Source organism: Thalassophryne amazonica, chromosome 14, assembly GCF_902500255.1.
Source record: "Thalassophryne amazonica chromosome 14, fThaAma1.1, whole genome shotgun sequence".
Taxonomy (NCBI): domain Eukaryota; kingdom Metazoa; phylum Chordata; class Actinopteri; order Batrachoidiformes; family Batrachoididae; genus Thalassophryne; species Thalassophryne amazonica.
The window spans coordinates 16,386,275-16,407,278 of NC_047116.1; the positions used below are offsets into that span (position 1 = coordinate 16,386,275).

Sequence of the window (21,004 nt, forward strand, 5' to 3'; positions counted from 1 at the left end):
AAGTATTTGGACACTCCGTCTCCCATTGATAAGCTTTGTGGTTAGCACTGTTGCCTCACAGGAAGAAGGTCATGGGATCAGTTCCTGTCTGGTCCTTTCTGTGTGGAGTTTGCATGTTCTCCCTGTTTTTGCATGGGTTCCCTCTGGGTGCGGCAGATTTCTCCCACTTCCAAAGACATGCAGATTAGGTGAACTGAAAACTTTAAATTGAAACTTTAAATTAAAATTAATAGGTGAGGAGCGCCTGGTGGTCGGGCCTTAGCCCATGGGGCCCGGCCGGGATCAGCCCGAAGGAGCAACGTGGGCCCGCCCTCCTGTGGGTTCACCACCTGCAGAGGGGGCCATGGGGTGCAGAGAGGATTGGGTGGCGGTCGAGGGCGGGTGGCCCGGTGGCCCAGTCCATGCTCACAGCCCCTGGCTGTTGGGACGTGGAATGTCACCTCGCTGGGGGGCAAGGAGCCTGAGCTTGTGCGGGAGGTTGAGAGATACCGACTAGAGATAGTCGGGCTCACCTCCACGCACAGCATGGGCTCTGGTACCCAACTCCTGGAGAGGGGCTGGACGCTTCATTTTTCTGGCGTTGCCCACGGGGAGAGGCGGAGAGCTGGGGTTGCATTGCTTATTGCTCCGCAGATCAGTCGCCATGTGTTGGAGTTCACTCCGGTGAACGAGAGGGTCGCGTCCCTACGCCTTTTGGTTCGGGGACAGGTCTCTCACCTGATGATGATGATCGACTTTGTAGTCGTATCATCTGACCTTCAGCCACGTGTCTTGGACACTCGAGTAAAAAGAGGGGCAGAGCTGTCAACCGATCACCACCTGGTGATGAGTTGGATCCGCTGGGAGGGGAGGAAGCCGGTCAGACCTGGCAGGCCCAAATGTATCGTGAGGGTCTGCTGGGAACGACTGGCGGAACCCTCTGTCAGGGAGGTCTTCAACTCCCACCTCCGGGAGAGCTTCTCCCAGATCCCGGGGGAGGTTGGAGACATGGAGTCCGAGTGGACCATGTTCTCCACCTCCATTGTTGATGCGGCCGCTCGTAGCTGTGGTCGCAGGGTCTCTGGTGCCTGTCGCGGTGGCAATCCCCGAACCTGGTGGTGGACACCGGAAGTAAGGGATGCCGTCAAGCGGAAGGAGGAGTCCTACTTATCTTTGTTGGTAGGTGGGACCCCAGAGGCAGCTGACAGGTACCGGCAGGCCAAGTGTGCCGCAGCCCGTGCGGTCGCAGAGGCAAAAACTCGGGTCTGGGAGGAGTTCGGGGAGGCTATGGAGGAGGACTATCGGTCGGCCTCGAAGAGATTCTGGCAAACCGTCCGACACCTCAGGAGGCGGAAGCAGCTCTCCACCGGCACTGTTTACGGTGCGGGTGGGGAGCTGTTGACCCTGACTGGGGATGTTGTTGGGCGGTGGAAGGAGTACTTCGAGGATCTCCTCAATCCCATCCTCATGTCTTCCAAAGAGGAGGCAGAGACTGGGGACCCAGAGGCGGACTCATCCATTATCCATGCAGAAGTCACCGAGGTGGTTAGAAAGCTCCTCGGTGGCAAGGCTCCTGGGGTGGATGAAATCTGTCCTGAGTACCTTAAGTCTCTGGATGTTGTGGGACTGTCTTGGCTGACACGCCTCTGCAACATCACGTGGCGATCGGGGACAGTGCCTCTGGATTGGCAGACCGGGGTGGTAAGAAGGGGGACTGGAGGGTGTGTGCCAACTATAGGGGGATCACACTCCTCAGCCTCCCCGGTAAGGTCTATTCCAGAGTACTGGAGAGGAGAATTCGACCGATGGTCGAACCTCGGATTCAGGAGGAGCAGTGTGGTTTTTGTCCTGGTCGCAGGACACTGGACCAGCTCTACATGCTCCATCGGGTGCTCGAGGGTTCATGGGAGTTCGCCCAACCAGTCCACATGTGTTTTGTGGATCTGGAGAAGGCGTTCGAACGTGTCCCTCGGGGCACCCTGTGGGGAGTGCTCCGGGAGTACGGGGTCCGGGGTCCTTTGCTAAGGGCTATCTGGTCCCTGTACAACCACAGCAGGAGCTTGGTTCGCATTGCCGGTAGTAAGTCAAACCTGTTTCCAGTGCACGTTGGCCTCCACCAGGGTTGCCCTTTGTCACCGGTTCTGTTCATTATTTTTATGGACAGAATTTCTAGGCGCAGCCAGGGTGTAGAGGGGGTCTGGTTTGGGAACCACAGAATCTCGTCTCTGCTGTTTGCGGACGATGTGGTTCTGTTGGCTTCGTCAAATCAGGACCTTCAGTGTGCACTGGGGCGGTTTGCAGCCGAGTGTGAGGCGTCCGGGATGAAAATCAGCACCTCCAAATCCGAGGCCATGGTTCTCGACCGGAAAAAGGTGCTTTGCCCTCTTCAGGTCGGTGGAGTGTCCTTGCCTCAGGTGGAGGAGTTTAAGTATCTCGGGGTCTTGTTCACGAGTGAGGGACGGATGGAGCATGAGATCGATAGACGGATCGGTGCAGCGTCTGCAGTGATGCGGTCGCTGTATCGGACCGTCGTGGTGAAGAGAGAGCTGAGTAGGGGGGCAAAGCTCTCGATTTACCGATCGATCTATGTTCCGATCCTCACCTATGGTCATGAGATTTGGCTCATGACCGAAAGAACGAGATCGCGGGTACAAGCGGCCGAGATGAGTTTCCTCCGCAGGGTGGCTGGGCGCTCCCTTAGAGATAGGGTGAGGAGCTCGGTCACTCGGGAGGAGCTCGGAGTCGAGCCGCTGCTCCTCCACATCGAAAGGAGTCAGTTGAGGTGGCTTGGGCATCTTTTCCGGATGCCCCCTGGACGCCTCGCTGGATAGGTGTTCCGGGCACGTCCCATTGGGAGGAGGCCCCGGGAAAGACCCAGGACACGCTGGAAGTATTACATCTCTCGGCTGGCTTGGGAACACCTTGGGGTTCCCCCGGAGGAGCTGGGGGAGGTGTGTGTGGATCGGGAGGTCTGGACGGCTTTGCTTGAGCTGCTGCCCCCGTGACCCGACTCCGGATAAAGTGGAAGAAAAAGGATGGATGGATGGAGTTTGGATGTTTGTGTTTGTCTATATGTGGCCCTGCAACAAACTGGCATCCTGTCCAGGCTGAATCTTGGATAGGTGATCATTTTGGAATCAAGGGGTACTCTGATTGCATCTTTCAGGTTTCCAATTGTTCTGGTATAAGATTAAGATCCAGGCTTTCAGTGACTTCCTGGACTTGGCAATGGATTGAAAGAGTTGAACTTGTGGAAGCATTCACTTATCTGGGCACTGACAAGCATGTCTGTGGGTCCTTAGCCTTTGCGATGGAGAGATGGAGAGTTTGAGTTTGAGAGTTCAATGGCAGTGTGCAAGAGAATGAAGGTCCAAGTCTTTGTTTTGGCCACGTGGTGTATTTCTCTGTGCGTCATCCAGCATGGAGGTTGCTCAGTGTTGAGGATTCCAGGGGCTGGAAAGCCTAAATTTCACCTGTCTGCAGCAGAGATAGTTGGTTTTTTTTTGAGAGGTGGGGATTGATCATTTGGCTACCAGGGTGGTTGCCAACCAGGACATGTTTGCATGTTTGATGCTGTGCCATATGTTCCCTGATCTGCCCTGACTTCTTTGGTAACTTTCTTCTGACTTTGGTGTGGATTTGATTGCATTGTGATAATCATAGACACTTCCTCAACTAAGTTTTTCCAAAAATAATTTTTCAGAGACAAAATAGTTGTGAGTAGTGCACTCAAATACTGGATTTTTTTTTTTTTAAAAAGGTGAACATACCCTTTATCTAAGCAGTCCAGAGATCTTCTTGATGAGCGGCTTCTGAGGCAGCAGGTTGAGCAGTTTAGGGAATGTTTGCCTAGTTTTCTTGTTTGTTTTGGGTTTTTTCTGCTCATGGAATCGTAAGGTTTTGACAACCTGCTTCTTCCATTCAAATGACCAGAAGACACTCACTGAGATTCCATTACAGACTTGTGCAAAAGCTTAACAATATTTTCAGAATATTGATTTTAAAAAGTTGTGAAATGACACCATTTACTTTAAGTGATCGAATGCCATTACTGGGTTTTGGCCTTTCACAATAACTGTCATTCTAGCGAGGCTTTCTCGAATAACTGGCTATACTAAAATACGAAATGGAGTGAAATGGGGACTGATAATTACATAATGGGGTAAAATGTAACGAAATGGAGCGGACTGACCCAGACTGACTCCAAATATGAATAAATTAAGTACAACCCCAATTCCAATCAAGTTGGGACATTGTGTAAAATGTAAATAAAAACAGAATACAATGATTTGCAAATCCTCTTCAACCTATATTCAATTGAATACACCACAAAGACAAGACATTTAATGTTCAAACTGATAGACTTTTTTGTTTTTGTGCAAATATTTCCTCATTTTGAAATGGATGCCTGCAACACATTTCAAAAAAGCTGGGACAGTGGTATGTTTACCACTGTGTTACATCACCTTTCCTTCTAACAACACTCAATAAGCGTTTGGGAACTGAGGACACTCATCCTTGAAGCTTTGTAGGTGGAATTTTTTCCCATTCTTGCTTGATGTATGACTTCAGTTGTTCAACAGTCCGGGGCCTCCGTTGTCGTATTTGCACTTCATAATGTGCCACACATTTTCAATGGGCAACAGGTCTGGACTGCAGGCAGGCCAGTCTAGTACCCACACTCTTTTACTATGAAGCCACGCTGTTGTAACATGTGCAGAATATGGCTTGGCATTGTCTTACTGAAATAAGCAGGGACGTCCCTGAAAAAGACATTGTTTGGATGGCAGCATGTGTTGCTCCAAAACCTGGATCTACCTTTCAATTCAATTCAATTTCATTTAATCCATTTATAAAGCACCAAATCACAACAAAGGCTGTCTCAAGGAGCTTCACACAGAACAGTTCAATATAAAAATTAAAATAAATAAATAAAAATAAAAAAAAATCAAATACATAATTAAAAACAGAAGTAAAAGAATAAAACAAATAAAAAAAAATATTCATAAGAAAGAGAATAAAAATTGGTTTTAAGTCTTGACTTAAAAATGTCCAGGTATGCCGACTGCCTCATGGTTGCAGGAAGACAGTTCCACAGAGTGGGTGCACGACTTTTCATCATTGAAGGTGCCATCACAGATGTGTAAGTTGTCCTTGCCATGGGCACTAACACACCCCCATACAATCACAGATGGTGACTTTTGAACTTTACGCTGATAACGATCTGGATGGTCTTTTTCCTCTTTTGTCCAGAGGACACGGCGCCCATGATTTCCAAAAAGAATTTGAAATGTGGACTCATCAGACCACAGCACACTTTTCCACTTTGCGTCTGTCCATTTCAAATGAGCTCAGGCCCAGAGAAGGTGGCGTTTCTGGATGTTATTGATGTGTGGTTTTCGCTTTGTATGGTAGAGTTTTAACTTGCACTTGTAGATGTAGTGACGAAATGTGTTAACTGACAATGGTTTTCTGAAGTGTTCCTGAGCTCACGCAGTAAGATCCTTTACACAATGATGTCGATTTTTAATGCAGTTCCGCCTGAGGGATTGAAGGTCACGGGCATTCAGTGTTAGTTTTCAGCCTTGCTGCTTACGTGTAGAAAATTCTCCAGATTCTCTTACTCTTCTGATTATATTATGGTCTGTAGATGATGGAATCCTTAAATTCCTTGCAAATGAACGTTGAGAAACATTGTTCTTAAACTGTTGGACTATTTATTTTCACGCAGTTGTTCACAAAGTGGTGATCCTCGCCCCATCTTTGCTTAACAGCTGAGCCTTTTGGGGATGCTCCTTTTATACACAATCACGACACTCACCTGTTTCCAATTAACCTGTTCACCTGTGGAATGTTCCAGACACATGTTCTTTGGCCATTCATCAACTTTTCCAGTCTTTTGTTGCCCCTGTTCAGCTTTTTTGAAATGTGTTGCAGGCATCCATTTCAAAATGAGCAAATATTTGCACAAAAACAAAAAAGTCTATCAGTTTGAACATTAAATATCTTGTAGAACAAAAAAGAAGAGTTCAACGTGCTTCTGTATAGCACAAACAAGTCTGGTGCAGCCAGACAGGACTGATTTGTAAAAGAGAAAAAATACCTGGTGCAACACAGAAATAAGTGCTGAAAATTTTAAATAAGGTGCTGAAAACAAAATTATACAGCTAGAATTTTTTTTTCAGCACCTTAAAATTTTTCAGCACTTATTTCTGTGTTGCACCAGATAGATTTTTTTTTCTCTTTTATTAAATATTTTGTCTTTGTGGTGTATTCAATTGAATACGAGGTCTATTAGAAAAGTACCCGACCTTATTATTTTTTTTCAAAAACCATATGGATTTGAATCACGTGTGATTGCGTCAGACAAGCTTGAACCCTCGCGCGCATGCGTGAGTTTTTCCACGCCTGTCGGTTGCGTCATTCGCCTGTGAGCAGGCTTTGAGTGAGGAGTGGTCCACCCCCTCGGCGGATTTTCATTGTCAGGAAATGGCGGAATGATTTGGGCTTTTTTTCCCATCAGAATTTTTTCAGAAACTGTTAGAGACTGGCAGCTGGAAACCATTCGAAAAATTTATGGTGAAAATTTTACGGGCCTCACAGAGAATAAGGACTGTTATTACAGCTTTAAGGACGGCTTTAAGAACGCTCGGCGTGCCTTGCTCTGTGCCGCCATCGAGAACCACAAACCACCGGATCATTTCTAAACGGATGGCTCTGTGGAGCCGGGACCATCGTGTGCCATTTCTCTGGTTATCACAAGAGCTGGACATCAACCATTTTCTGGCAGATTTCACTTTAACAAGAGATTTTGTCATGGAAAGCCGAGCGGAGGTTTCGCGCATCACGATGGATTTGCTCGCTACTGGAGCGAAACAAAACCACCTCCGTTTTGGTCTCACAGGACGGCTTTGAGATGGCGTTCAGACAGCTGTCGGTGGTTTTTCCATCGAGTGATTATCCGAGAAATTGTGGATGTGCCTTGACATGCCAGAACATGTCCCGTGAGGCTTCATCACAGCGTTGCTGTACACCATGCGGCACTGCCGCGACGCGCGAAGCCTCCGCTCCTCTTTCCATCACAAAAACTCCTGTAACAGTGGAATGTGCCGTTCATTTCCAAACTGGACGCTGTGTTTTATCCGGGACGTTGTCTGACTAGCACAGGAATTGTGAAAAGACATGGACATCAGCACTTTTTCGGCACATTGAGACAGATGTGCAGAGGAATTCCGCGCCGTGATGAAGCCTCACGGGACATGTTCTGGCATGTCCAGGCACATCCACAATTTCTTGGATAATCACTCGATGGAAAAACCACCGACAGCTGTTTGAACGCCATCTCAAAGCCGTCCTGTGAGACCAAAACGGAGGTGGTTTTGTCTCGCTCCAGTAGCGAGCGAATCCATCGTGATGCGCAAAGCCTCCGCTCGGCTTTCCATGACAAAATCTCTTGTTAAAAGTGAAATCTGCCGGAAAATTGTTGATGTCCAGCTCTTGTGATAACCAGAGAAATGGCACACGACGGTCCGGCTCCACAGAGCCATCCATTTAGACATGATCCGGTGGTTTGTGGCTCTCAATGGCGGCACGGAGCGTGGCGCGGCGAGCGTCCTTAAAGCCATCCTTAAAGCTGTAGTAACAGTCCTTATTCTCTGTGAAGCCTGTAAAATTTTCACCGAAAGCCAGATAAATTTTTCGAATGGTTTCCAGCTGCCAGTCTCTAACAGTTTCTGAAGAAATTCTGATGGGAAAAAAAGCCCAAATCATTCCGCCATTTCCTGACAATGAAAATCCGCCGAGGGGGTGGACCACTCCTCACTCAAAACCTGCTCACAGGCGAATGACGCAAGCGACAGGCATGGAAAAACTCACGCATGCGCACAAGGGTTCAAGCTTGTCTGACGCAATCACACGTGATTCAAATCCATATGGTTTTTGAAAAAAATAATGTCGGATACTTTTCTAATAGACCTAGTATAGGTTGAAGAGGATTTGCCAATCATTGTATTCTGTTTTTATTTACATTTCATACAACGTCCCAACTTCATGAGAATTGGGATTGTACTTATATTTATTTATTTATTTATTTATTTTGGTGTTGGTTTTTTTGTGCCATTATGGAAATGCGGAAATGCACTCAGTACATGTACTCAGGGTGAGTGTGCCATCTGGTGTGCAAGAGATGAAACTTCAGCCACTGACCCAGCAATGGCCCCATTTATATGTACATAAAACATGTACACCATTTATCAGATCAGATTTATTTTGTTCTTTTAAATTTGCCCATGTTCCACTATTCTAAAGAGTTAATTTCTTGAACAGAGAAATGCTTTTTTTTCCCAAGACCTGCTCTTTACGAAATGTGCCATAATTTTAGGCCCCATTTCATTACATTTTGTCCATTTCATATTTTAGCATGGCCCCTTGATAACATTCCAATCATCATGGCGATTGATGAGTAAGTCTCACTAAATATTGACATTTTGTCACTGTTTATTTTATCCAATACTTCCGCAACATCATCTCTTGTAGCGTCAAGTTCTCCATCTCTTACTTCTTGCACATGTAGAGTGTCATGTATTTTGGAATGTCATATGACTCTTTCTGTCCATCATGTGACCCGTAATAGCACAAAAAATGTTTCTGTTGCCATTTTTTTAAAGAACATTTGAAAATATTTGTGTGATACGTGAGATTTTTTTTATGTATACTCAAGTTTATTTCAATATACTTTCAAATTGCGCAATTTGGAAGGTACTGGAAACCCACCGAGTGATCATTGGTGGCAGCAACAAATAAACATCAAGTGTATATGTTTATTCATATTGAATGTAAAGAAGAATTCAGAGCAGATCTTCAGTGTCAATAAGCCTTCAGAAGTTTTGAGTCGGCGCTCTTTGAATAACAAAGTAAACATATGTCAACAGCCCATATGGCCGCTCTAATTAACTAGTCTGTAGACTAAAAGCTTTTTGAATAAAGGCGAGCCACAGAGTGCTCCAGCATTAAAGTAACAATAGTGTGAGTCTGTGCCAGACCTTGGGTTTGATATGAAATCTTATGTCCTTGCCTCGAACGACCTCCATGTTAAAAGCTTTGTGGAAAAGAAATTACTTCATGAACCTGTGAAAGACACTCCAACACCCCAACCTCCATGACAGAAGTGTTATTTTTGTTTTCGGGGGGGGGGGGGGGGGGGTTTATACCTGCCATTCACATCCAGCACATAGTTTCTCCTTCAGCTTCAAACCTTGTTTTTTCCACATTTCTGTTAAAGATTTTACAAAAAAAAAAACTTTACTACATTGATGACCACATACTCAGGGTGCACCAAAATCAGAACTCTCTTGTTTTTTCATCATTTTAATTATGCATTGGTGTGTTTGTGACTAGTCGTATAAGAGGACACTTTACCTTCAGCCTCTTTAGATAGTTATTTGAATTTGGAGAAACAAGAAATCTGTGTCTCATTTTTCCCTGAGGTCTTTGAAGGGGTTTGGATAATGTCGCTTTGTTGAGGTTTGGCTGAATCCCATTTTGCACTCAAGTGTATTTTTGAGTTTTGGTTCCTTTTAAACTCTACCTGGATTGTCTCTGTGGCCTTGAGCCTTCACAGGGCTCCGACTGCTGCGCTCGGCTCAGTAAACATTGTTTCCTCCTGTGGCTTTCTATTTGGACAGGAAAGAAGAGAACTGATCAAACAGTGTCTCAGAAGGCCACAGCCACACTGAAAAAAAAGTGGTGGCCCCTTCAAAAAGAGAGACACAAAGAAACGGGCAGAAAAATTAAACTTTCTGTTAGCGAAACCATCACACTGACCTGACTAAGTCACCAAACTGACTAAGGAATTTGTGTTTTTTTATTACAAGTCGTGCACTATATTCCACCTGTTCATGCTTCTGTGCACATTATATCATATCTCAGCAGCTGTTAGTCAGACAGTCTTTCATTTTGGTGCTACATTATTTGTAAAATACAAGCTTTTTTTGATAGAACTTTTTTGAGAAATGCAAGCATAGCAACAGCTAAAAACAAATAGTAAGGCCCATGAGTCGTCATGTTGTTGATAACAGAAAATTAATCGGAAGAAAAGACAGGAGAAGAATAAACAGGAGGAGAAGGTAGCAAATCTTCCTAAAATAGGCAGCAATGCAAGTAGCAAAAACATATAAACTACTGCTCTCAGCAGTGGGCCGGGAGTTGCATGTTCTGCACATTGCTGAGGATTTTCTCAGTGCATGGCTCACTGAATGCCATTAAAATGGTGGAGTGCATGTGTGCTTCATTACATTGAGGCGTGTGGGAACTACATTACACCACTAACGACTAAGACCTCAGGAACCACAGAGGTTAGGTGTGATGGTCTCACATTGGTGATTTTAATACCTGATTGTCTGCGTGTTTGCACAAAAGAAAATCAGATCCCTAACTGGGGCCTGAAATCAGATGTAAAAGTAGCATGATGGAACACTGTGAGAAATCAGAAAAGTTTTAAACATGTTTAAGAACATTTATGACATTTTGTTAAATCATGATCCACAAAACCTTCACAGTCAGATGTGATTGGTGCAGAGTGGTGGTAATCTAGTGTAAAAGCAGGTGAAAGGGGATGAGTACGTGCAATAACTGGGACTCTGAGAAGGAGCCTCATTCTGATCCTCCTTCGCAAAATGAAACCTATGAAAAGCATGTGGCACTCTTCAACAGAAGACAGTTTTTAGCTAGTTTTTGTTAACAGACATTTTATCTTTTTGCAATAGTGTGGCAAAAACCCACAAATAAGTGTTTGGCACATGCACAGAAACAATCATATAATGGGACTCGCATGTGTATTCGACAATAATCTCTAACACCACAAATATAAAAGGGTAATGTGAATTTTGCCTCCTGTTTTGTAAAAGTGGACCCAAAATTGGGGCCAAAAACCAGCAATGAGAGACTGCCCTTAAATTACTCCAGTACCGCAAGTGTCTATTCCACATAGCTGAACTTTTCCCCTGAAAAGGACAGAACAGGTTTAGACCTTTAAACTCTGATGACATGGACCTGACTTTCTTGCTTTTATGAAGGTGAGGGCAGATCAAAGAATCACGAAGTCTTGTGTTTGTGCTTTTGTTTGGTTAGTTTGGCCAAAGCAGATGGTTGCCTCACTGAGTCTGATCTGCTTGACGTTTCTTCCTGTAATTTAAAAAAAAAAAAAAAAAAAATATATATATATATATATATATATATATATATATATATATATATATATATATATATATATATATATATATATATATATATATATATATATATATATAATTTTTTTTTTTTTAACTGCCCGAGGGCATTTTTCTTTCACACTGTTGCTAGGGATGGGTTAATGTTCAGCACCCTGAGATGATTTATGTTATGATTTGGCACTGTGTATGTAAACTGAATTTTTTGAACTGAGCGATTGTGTTCACCTTCATTCAGTTACATGTCAAAACTCATTCGTCAATATCGATAATTAGATCTGACAAATAGCATGTAATCTGCTTCTCACCCAATGGCCGCTCTCCTGTGACCCTTAATTGGAATAAGTGGGTGTATATAATAATGGGTGTAGAAAATTAATGAATATATCAAAATCTCATTCTGGATAATAAAATTGCTTCTTTTTTAGCTTAGGAGTTATGCAAGGTGTGACCTGTGAGGACTTAAAGAAAACACAGGTTTTAATAAACTGGGGTAATAATGCTTCCCCCCTTGTGACTGGTGATTAAACTGCAGGAACTTTATGAATAAACGTGTAATTCCATTTCACTACAGCGCTTTCTGGTTATTAACACACTGTTGGAATTCTGTTTCATTGGAGGGAGTTACATGTTGCTGAGTAAGTTGGTGCTGCTGGAATTTAAATCATTTTCAAACTGGCACTTTAACTTTTGGAACTAAACAACAGTGAGGCAGACATGCTGATTTAAAAAAAAAAATTCAGTTTTTTTTTTCAACCCTTATATTACATCATGATTGTCAAGGTAACAATCATACTTTATGGTGCAAAAACTCAAAACTGTAATTTGATTATTAGAGCTGCAACAAATTATTATTTAAATATTCTTTTAATTTTTTTTTTATTTATATTATCACCAGAACAAAATGAAAAAATATCCAAGAGTTTCCCAGAGTGAACATTATATAGGCTGTTCAAAGTGCAACAAAAACATTAATTAATGAATTAAATTAACAACAGCAACAACAACAAAGGGAAAAACAAATTAATTTGCAATAATAATTTCTATTTAATATTCATATTATTGTCTTCCATTGATTTCCTTATGTGTGTTGTGGCTAAACAGCAGTCCCCACCTGCAGTTACAGAAAAACAAAACACAGCATGTCGTAGAAACAGGAAAAATAAATACAGTAAAAGGAAAAATGTAATGAAATAAACTGTAAAATTAAATAATACAGTAAATCATATGAAAATAATCAAGGACTAATATCAGGGAATAATAATATTATTATTATATATAAATAATCACAATTACAAAAAGCATTATTTTATCTATTTTATTCCTCTTTTCATTTCCACATTTATTCATTTTTTCATTCCATTTTGCATTACTATTTTTAATCTTTGCTTCATTCAGTCATTTATTTTTAATAACTTAAACACTTTAGTTCTTCTTTTATTTTCACATCATGAAACTAATCATTTGTTCAGCTGAGCACTTATGATGACCATTTCCTGGAAATTAATTATTTTTGGAAAAAGGGGGAAACTGTCAGGTTTTATTTTCACTTCTTTATTTTCCCTTACAAAATTTATAAACAAAATACACATTAGACTCAAGTCGTGTGCTGCATAAATTAAAATAATACAGAAGATATACAGCAGATTGTACGTTCAGAAAGCTGCAGTGGTTTTTTTGTTCTTGATTTTTTTTTTTTTTTTTTCTTTCTTTTTTGTGCTTGAGACCAAAGGCTGGGCTGGAGGAGTGAGAAGTTCCTGGAGTCATTTCTCTGTGTGTTCTGTAAGCTTTTCTCTGGAAGGCTCATTAGAGATTTGCAGAAAAGGCGTGCTGATTTCGCTGGACTGCATGTCACCTGCCACCCGCAGCAGGCAGCTGAGGACCATGTCCTTTGCCACTCCGGCCTCCAGATTTCCATCTCGACTCAGCTGCAAAGTGATCTGGTCCAGGCTGGTCATCACCAGTTCTGAGCCCAGCAGAGGACAAATAGCTCCTGCAGAATCACAACCAACGGGCCCTTCTTTAGCCATGTTCTCCATCATATACTGCTGATAAAGATCCAAGAGCTTCTGTTCCAGATAGCAGTTGAGAAGTGAGTTTGAAAAGGGCCCCTCGCGGCCCTGAAGTAAAACGCTGCGATCCCGACCACTGCTGAATTTCCATCGAGTTGAATTTCCTCTCAGGTGGCACAGAAGTCCCCCCTGAGATGTCTGTCCTGGGAAAGAATCCTCCACTTCTGGATGGACGTCACAGGACTGGAGGAAGGGCCCGGCAGGCTGGGCGTCAGTACCAACCCGGAGTTCACCATCGTTACCCGAAACAGGCAAAACATGGTCACCGCCAATAAGGAGGTCGCTGTAGTTCTGACAGATGCTCTGACAGAACGAAGGAACCAAGAAAGGGGACTCGCCGCCTGAGCCCGCCTGTGCTGGGATCTGGATCTCTGATGAGAACTGTCTGCCAGGCTCAGCTGGCCGGGGATCCAAGGACTGCAGCGGGGAAATGTGCGTCTCGGCTGAAGCGTACCTGCTGTCTGTGCTCCCCGTCTGCTCCGCAGAGATGTGACGGATGAGTGGAGGCTGACTGGTGGACCTCAGGAAAGGAGCAGCAGGAAAGGAATCCAGTTCCTCCAGTTCATAGATCAGACTGAACAGTCTGCCTTCACAAAGCATGGCTGCAAATAAAAGAAAAAGAGTGAAAACCACATGACTGTCGCAAAGAATCTAAAAGAAGAAGCACAAAAATACTTTCTACCTTTTAATGGAATCACACTTTTTGTATCAAGGGCCAAGAGTCCTTTGAGGGTCTTCCTGTGGAGGCTGTCAGACTTTAAATCGCTGCGTGTGCACGAGGCTGGAGTTATGTGTGAGAGGATTGTTTCACATCAAGAGGAAGTGGGCATACCACATTCTGTTTTCATTCTTTCCATTTGTGCAAAGTAAATGTTGCAGTTGGGTTAACCTGCCCATATTATATGGAAATCCAGGAAATTACATTTAGAGGATTTAAAGTCTTTTTGTCAAAAAGACGTGTGACTGGCGGTGTGATCTTCACAGGAATTACCCCAAAAACTCTGCTTCTCCTTTAAAGACGCAGCTGGCTTTAAGGTCGACATAAAAACCAGACATATTTAATGTGCCGAAAACAGAAACTGAGGATTTTTGGTTCCTTTTCTCATTTCCTAGCAGGTTGAACCACAAAATTCACCCACTGAGACGAGCAGAAGTATAACAGATATACTTTAAAATGATGGCTGCTGAGTTTTGTAGCTTTAGCTTTGCTTTTATTGTCTAAATTGTGTTCAAAATGTGATGTAAACACAAATGATCAGTTCCTTCTCAAAACGTAACTCCTTCAAAAAGCCTTTAAAAAAAAAAGAAAAAAAAAATCCTGCACCGCAAAAGCTTAATAGAAGTAACTTAAACATTTTATGTCATTTTTCCCTTGAAAACTTTTTTCTATTTGAAAAGGAGGTCACAAGTATGTGGTGTGAGTGAGTAAAGCTCAAAATCCTTATAATTACTGAAAGTAAAGAACAAAGAATATTAGGCTGTTTAAACAAATGAGAGTTTTTTCATTCTGTGGCCCTTATTTAAGGACAGAGGCAGGAGATGTTGTTCTGCATTTCTTCCTGAAACTTTGAGTAAAATGGGTCATTCCAGACTTTGTTCAGAAGAACAGCGTACTTTTATTAAAAAGTTGATTGGAGAGGGGAAAACACATCAAGAAGTGCAGAAAATAATAGGCTGCTCAGCTAAAATGATTGCAAGTGCTTAAAAATGGCAACAAAACCAAAAAGACGTGGAAGAAAACAAATACCATTTGAATGGATTGAGGAATAAGCAGAATGGCAAAGACTCAGACAGTATTCAGCGCCAGGGTGATCAGAGAATGTCTAAAGTTACCTTTTAGGACTGCAACAGTTAGAAGACGAATATGTGAAGCCGAGCTATGGGCAAGAAGTCACCGCAAAGTCCCCTTGTTGGAAAAAAGGACATGCTGAAGAGATTACAATTTGATTTGGCACAAGTTTTACACCGGATGCCCTTCTTGACGCAAATCCACATTACATGGAGAAATGTGGCAGGGGTGGAGTTTGAACAGAGAACCTTCCACACTAAAACTAAGAGCACTAACCACCTGGCCACCACCCCTGCTGTGTGTGTGTGTGTGTGTGTGGTGTGTGTGTGTGTGTGTGTGTGTGTGTGTGTGTGTGTGTGTGTGTGTGTGTGTGTGTGTGTGTGTGTGTGTGTGTGTGTGTGTGTGTGTGTGTGATATATATATATATACACACACACTTCTGCAATTTTTACATCTTAGTTTACACTGTAAACATGTCTATTGTTGTCTCTTGCACCTTATATTTTATTTTTTATATTTAATCTTTGCTGCTACTGACTGGTTATCACCAATGAAGTGTGATTGTTTATTACAATGACAATAAAGTCTCTCTATTCTGTTCTCTGTGGTCTACAGTCACGGCCACTTTATTAGGTATGCCTTGCCAGTACTGGGGTTGGACCCCCTTTTGACTTCAGAAATGCCTTAATTCTTCATGGCATAGATTTAACAAGGTGTTGGAAACAGTCCCCAGATATGTTGGTTTATATCGACATGATGGCATCATGCAGTCACGCATTCACCTCTGACCTCTAACATCAGGCATTTTTGTCCACACAACTGCTGCTTACTGGATATCTTCTCTTTTTTGTACCAGATGGTTGTGTGTGGAAAATCCCAGTAGATCAGCAGTTTCTAAAATACACAGACCAGTTGTCTGATACCAATAACCATGCCACGTTCAAAGTCATTTAAATCCCCCTTCTTCCCTATTCAGACGCTCACTTTGAACTTCAGCAAGTCATCTTCACCAGATCTAGATGCCTAAATGCATTGAGTTGCTGCCATGTAATTGGTTGATTAGCTATTTGTGTTTAACAAATAATTGGCCAGGTGTACCTAATAAAGTGGCCAGTGACTGTACATATATACGAGGGGATGTCAAAAAGTTTTGAGTCTTGCACATTTTTCCCAGTCGAATATTACAATGCATCACACCTGATCGACATCAATACCTTAGCGACTTATTTCATGTAGGATCATAGTGCTCACTTCAATTGTTGAGTCATAACACTGTGTGGAAGAAACAAACCCTCCAGTGTCAGTCGTGGCATTCTGTTTCACCACACAATGCACCACTCCACACCAGCCGGGTTCCCATAGACGCTGTGCACGAGTGTGGCTATGAACTTCTTCCTCACCCACCCTATTCTCCAGACCTAGCCCCTAGCGACTTCCACCTCTTTCCCAGACTGAAAACATACCTTCCGGGCCAGAGATTTGAGGATGATGATGAGCTGGTTAGGGAACCAAGATGTTGAGTTCTACCAATCAAGTATCAATGACTGGCAAACTAGATGGAACAAGTGTATGGAGTTGGAAGGGGACTATGTTAAAAAATAAAACATTATACTGTAAATCCAAATATCTTGCTCTTTCTTTTGAGGCTCAAAACGTTTTGATATCCCCTCGTATGACATGTACTATTAAGTGGAATTAAATGAACAAGTTCAGACTCAGGAGCACAGGACATCATCATGTGGAATGCTGCTACTCATATTTTTCCAATAATCTGGCTTCAATTCATCATCTCTAAAATATTTGTATGCACAGGTCAGTTTCTGTACAGACTCACACTATTTGCCCTTTTTATAAATCATGTGTTTAATTGTTGTGCACCTGTTTTAGGTCTTGTTTTGATCGTGCACAATGGTTATAAATGAGACTCCTGGTGTATAGTCTCGGTAACCTGGTCTGTTTGTACGGCACAATATTCAGGTACACAGTGAATTGTACATCCTGTCCTTTCTAACATGAATTTCTGAATGAAGCTGATCTCCATCCACTGCAGCCTGCTGGATGCTTTGGCTGCTGCTCAGTATGTTTGAGTGGTGACATCCGACACACTCGTGCTGCTCAACAATGACAGCAGGATGGGTGTAGAGTTACGAACCTGTTGCTAAGGGCAACTTACAGCAAGCAAAGAGCAGAATTAGTCATTTCAGAACCTTGAACAGCGGCTGTTCTTTTTTGGGCCTTTCCCACCTCCTCCAGAGGAATATGGATGAATCTAAGGAACCTTTGGTCATTCTGAAAGATTCCATTTAGAGGAATGTTCAAGAAGATCAACAATGTTTTCCGTCCCAACCATCATGGACACAAAACAGGAGATGGTGGAGGCCTCCGAACCGAGCAGGACTACCACAGCGCTTGCACGATCAGGCTGGTGCGCAGCACCTCCATGCTCGTGGTGGGAGAGAAGAGCCACACATCCCTGAGCTCCACTTTAAAACGGAGCAAAAGCACCGTGAGCATCGAGTCCACTCTGTACTACTACCACAGGCAAGAAGACAGGATCTGGCTGTACTCTCAGAAGCAGAACTGTCTGGAGTACCTGGAGGCACTCGTGGCTTTGAGGCGACAATACACGAAGAGTGTGACAGATCTGAAGAGTAGTGACCCCAAGGTCACCACCTCCTCCAAAAAGAAGCCGACGCCGCCTCCGCCCTCAAAGGAACAAGTGGTAAGAATGAAAACTCTCAAAGAAAACAGAGAAATCAATGACTTTTTTTTTTTGGGGGGGGGGGTTATTTTGCAGATCAAACCATCTGGCGCTGACATCCCCTCTGAGGAGGAAACGTTACAGTTCTTTGATAATGTCATCGCCAGCTGTGACAGTGAGCTGATGCACAAACCCTTTAAAGATGACGGTCACGCTGACGTGGACTTCATAGGTGAGGTAGAAGGTCCACTACGTACTATCATATCTTTTAAGGTTCATCCTAAAACATTTATTTTCTGTTGCAGGATGTTTTTAATTTGGTGTTGGAATTTTGATTCATCTTTTATGCTTTTTAAAAATTCATCTTCATATTAAAATATGCTGATATTTTTACTACAAACAGTACTTTGAAATATTTTGACTGAAAGTGAAACAAACTTTATCATCATTATTATTTTGTAGAAATCGCTAAGTCTGTGTTCACGTTAGTGGTTGAAGTGACCTGAATTTATTTATTTTTGAATCTTGACAGGTCACCCTCATGTGGCGTGTGTCTAATCTGCAGATATCAGATACAGCACACTGGGTCACTTGACATTTGCAGATGAACTGACCTGAAACGCTTTTTCATCACGTGACAGATCGGTGTTCTTAGGAGTACTGTGAACATGCCAAATACAGTGCCTACATGCAGTGTATTTACCCTTTTGGGCTTGTACATTTTAATTAGTTTGTGCCATTTCAAACACAAAGAGTAGTTCAGGCTTCTCCATATAAAAATTTCTATAATTATCCTCCTTAAACTCAAACTGAAAGCAAATCTCTCCAACTTGATATAATAAAAATATCCAACATAAGATGTAATGGCACTATTTAGTGTAACCAAAGTACATCATCACTTTTACAGTGAGATTCTTTAGACAAGTCAGGGGATGGATACATGTACGTACATTTCAAAGTCACTAAATGTGTCTTGGACTTCATTTACATCTACCATAAAGAAATACAAACAGTATGGTGGGTTCCTTCATCATTCTCCTTTTTGCAGTCACACGAATTGTGAGAGCCACATCGTCCACACAGATTTACCATTGAGTACCACGCTGTTTGTACTTTTTAATGACTGAGGTAAATAAAGTCCAAGACATATTCAGTAACTTGAAAATGTTCATGTATCCATCCTGAGTTGTCAAAAGAAAACTGGCAATAAAACTGATGATTTACATGCATTATACCAAAGGGCGCCATTACTTATGCAACCCATCATGTTGGCTTTGATATTTTAATTTAATTTATATCAAGTTGTAGAGATTTGCTTTGAGTTTAAGGATATTTTAGGAATTTTAATATAGAGAAGCACTGCATGTTTTCTGGCAAACTGTACCTGATTTTTTTTTCTTTCTTTCTTTCTTTCTCAGTGGAAGGATTATGTGCACAAATGGATGGGATTCTTAATTGGTCATTCTGATATTTTTGTCAGACTGCCCCAGTGCCCCCTCTGTAATTCCAATAATAAACCAATAGATGTGGGAAAAATATTAATTCCTGGGCAATGGCACTCATCATAATAACCATATTTGTGCAGTAAGAATGAAAACTGGAGTCCTGCTGACACCATGTTTGCAGATGATATGATAGTTTCAGCTTCTTCTTCTCTGCTCCTTCCCTCCACAGTGGCCTCCAGTTCCACTGAGCATGACCTCCACTCCAACTGGGTTCTGCGAGTTCCTCGGGTCACTGATGATTCCAAGGACAGTGAGGTTAATGTCGGTGCCAATAAACACGCCCTGAAGAACCACAGCGGGTCCACAAAAAGCAGAATGAGGCTGCAGAGGAACCCAATCCACCTGCCCAAAGTGGTGCAGAGCGCATTCCAGACACTACGCATCAAACGCAAATGAAAAACACAAAGCTGTGATGCTTCAGACTGTGAAAACTGTCAGACTGCTGATGTCGAGCTCAGTCATTTTATGTTGTGGATTAAAACACACACAAAGAGGATAATATTGGTGAAATAAAATTGATATTAGAGATTGTCATCACTATGAGAACATTTTTTAAAGACTTTCTGACTCCTGTGATGAAAGTGTTAAGCATGTTTCTGCCTTTGATTAAAAGAAATCTGTAAATATGGTTCGTGTTGAGATGCAGAGACTCACTGCAAACTACTTCATTTGAGGCATCAAAGCCAGTTAGAGGTGCAAGATGATTCAGATCTGTGGAAGCGGAAGGTTCACAGTAACTTCACATATTTGGCACATCTCTGTAAAAGCACAAATGTCCACAAAGGAAAACTTGAAAACATACAGAAAGGAAAACACAAGTATTCCTTTATTAGTGGCTTGCAAAAATATTCAGCCCCTTGGTATTTCACACATTTTAATTTGTTTATGGCATTTTAAATACAAAAAGTAAAGCAGGCTTCTCAATATAAACATTTCTAAAATTATCTTCCTCAAAATGAAAGTAAATCTCTGCAACTTGATATAAATTAATTAAAAATATAAAAGCCAAGATGATGGGTTGCATACGTAATCAGCCCCTTTTCTTTCACAAAACATTAAATCTAGGCTTGCATCTTGGATGTACAGTAGTGTTCAGAATAACAGTAGTGCTATGTGACCAAAAAGATTAATCCAGGTTTTGAGTATATTTCTTATTGTTACATGGGAAACAAGGTACCAGTAGATTTAATAGATTCTCGCAAATCCAACAAGACCAAGCATTCATGATATGCACACTCTTAAGGCTATGAAATTGGGCTATTAGTAAAAAAAAAAAAAAAAAAGTAGAAAATGGGGTGTTCACAATAATAGTAGCATCTGCTGTTGACGCTACAAACTCAAAACTATTATGTTCAAACTACTTTTTAGCAATCCTGTGAATCACAAAACTAGTATTTAGTTGTAGAACCACAGTTTTTCATGATTTCTTCACATCTCTGAGGCATTAATTTTGTTGGTTTGGAACCAAGATTTTGCTTGTTTACTAGTGTGCTTGGGGTCATTGTCTTGTTGAAACACCCATTTCAAGGGCATGTCCTCTTCAGCATAAGGCAACATGACCTCTTCAAGTATTTTGACATATCCAAACTGATCCATGATACCTAGTATGCGACATATAGTAGGACACCATAGTAGGAGAAACATGCCCATATCATGATGCTTGCACCACCATGCTTCACTGTCTTCACTGTGAACTGTGGCATTCAGAGTTTGGGGGTCGTCTCACAAACTGT

The 21,004-nt window shown here is 42.3% G+C and overlaps 2 protein-coding genes across 2 annotated transcripts; one reads left to right on the forward strand and one right to left on the reverse strand.

Annotated features, from left to right (window-relative positions):
* Positions 1-337: 337 nt before the first annotated feature.
* Positions 338-19,673, forward strand: LOC117525261 (uncharacterized protein C13orf42). The gene is made up of 5 exons (XM_034187102.1): positions 338-348; positions 2,172-2,174; positions 17,321-17,787; positions 17,863-17,998; positions 19,441-19,673. Exons 3-5 carry the CDS (start codon positions 17,377-17,379, stop codon positions 19,665-19,667), a joined length of 774 nt encoding a protein of 257 aa, XP_034042993.1. The 5' UTR covers positions 338-348; positions 2,172-2,174; positions 17,321-17,376; the 3' UTR covers positions 19,668-19,673.
* LOC117525260 (protein CXorf21) lies at positions 12,877-13,903 on the reverse strand. The gene has a single exon (XM_034187101.1). It carries the CDS (start codon positions 13,874-13,876, stop codon positions 12,968-12,970), a length of 909 nt encoding a protein of 302 aa, XP_034042992.1. The 5' UTR covers positions 13,877-13,903; the 3' UTR covers positions 12,877-12,967.
* Positions 19,674-21,004: the final 1,331 nt, after the last annotated feature.

Excerpts from the sequence above, each read along its gene's own strand:
- LOC117525260 (XM_034187101.1), bottom strand. The coding sequence starts at position 13,876 with ATGCTTTGTGAAGGCAGACTGTTCAGTCTGATCTATGAACTGGAGGAA.
- LOC117525261 (XM_034187102.1), top strand. The coding sequence starts at position 17,377 with ATGTTCAAGAAGATCAACAATGTTTTCCGTCCCAACCATCATGGACAC. Across the intron at positions 17,788-17,862 it reads CGCCCTCAAAGGAACAAGTG|ATCAAACCATCTGGCGCTGA; the intron begins GTAAGAATGAAA and ends GTTATTTTGCAG. Across the intron at positions 17,999-19,440 it reads CGCTGACGTGGACTTCATAG|TGGCCTCCAGTTCCACTGAG; the intron begins GTGAGGTAGAAG and ends TTCCCTCCACAG.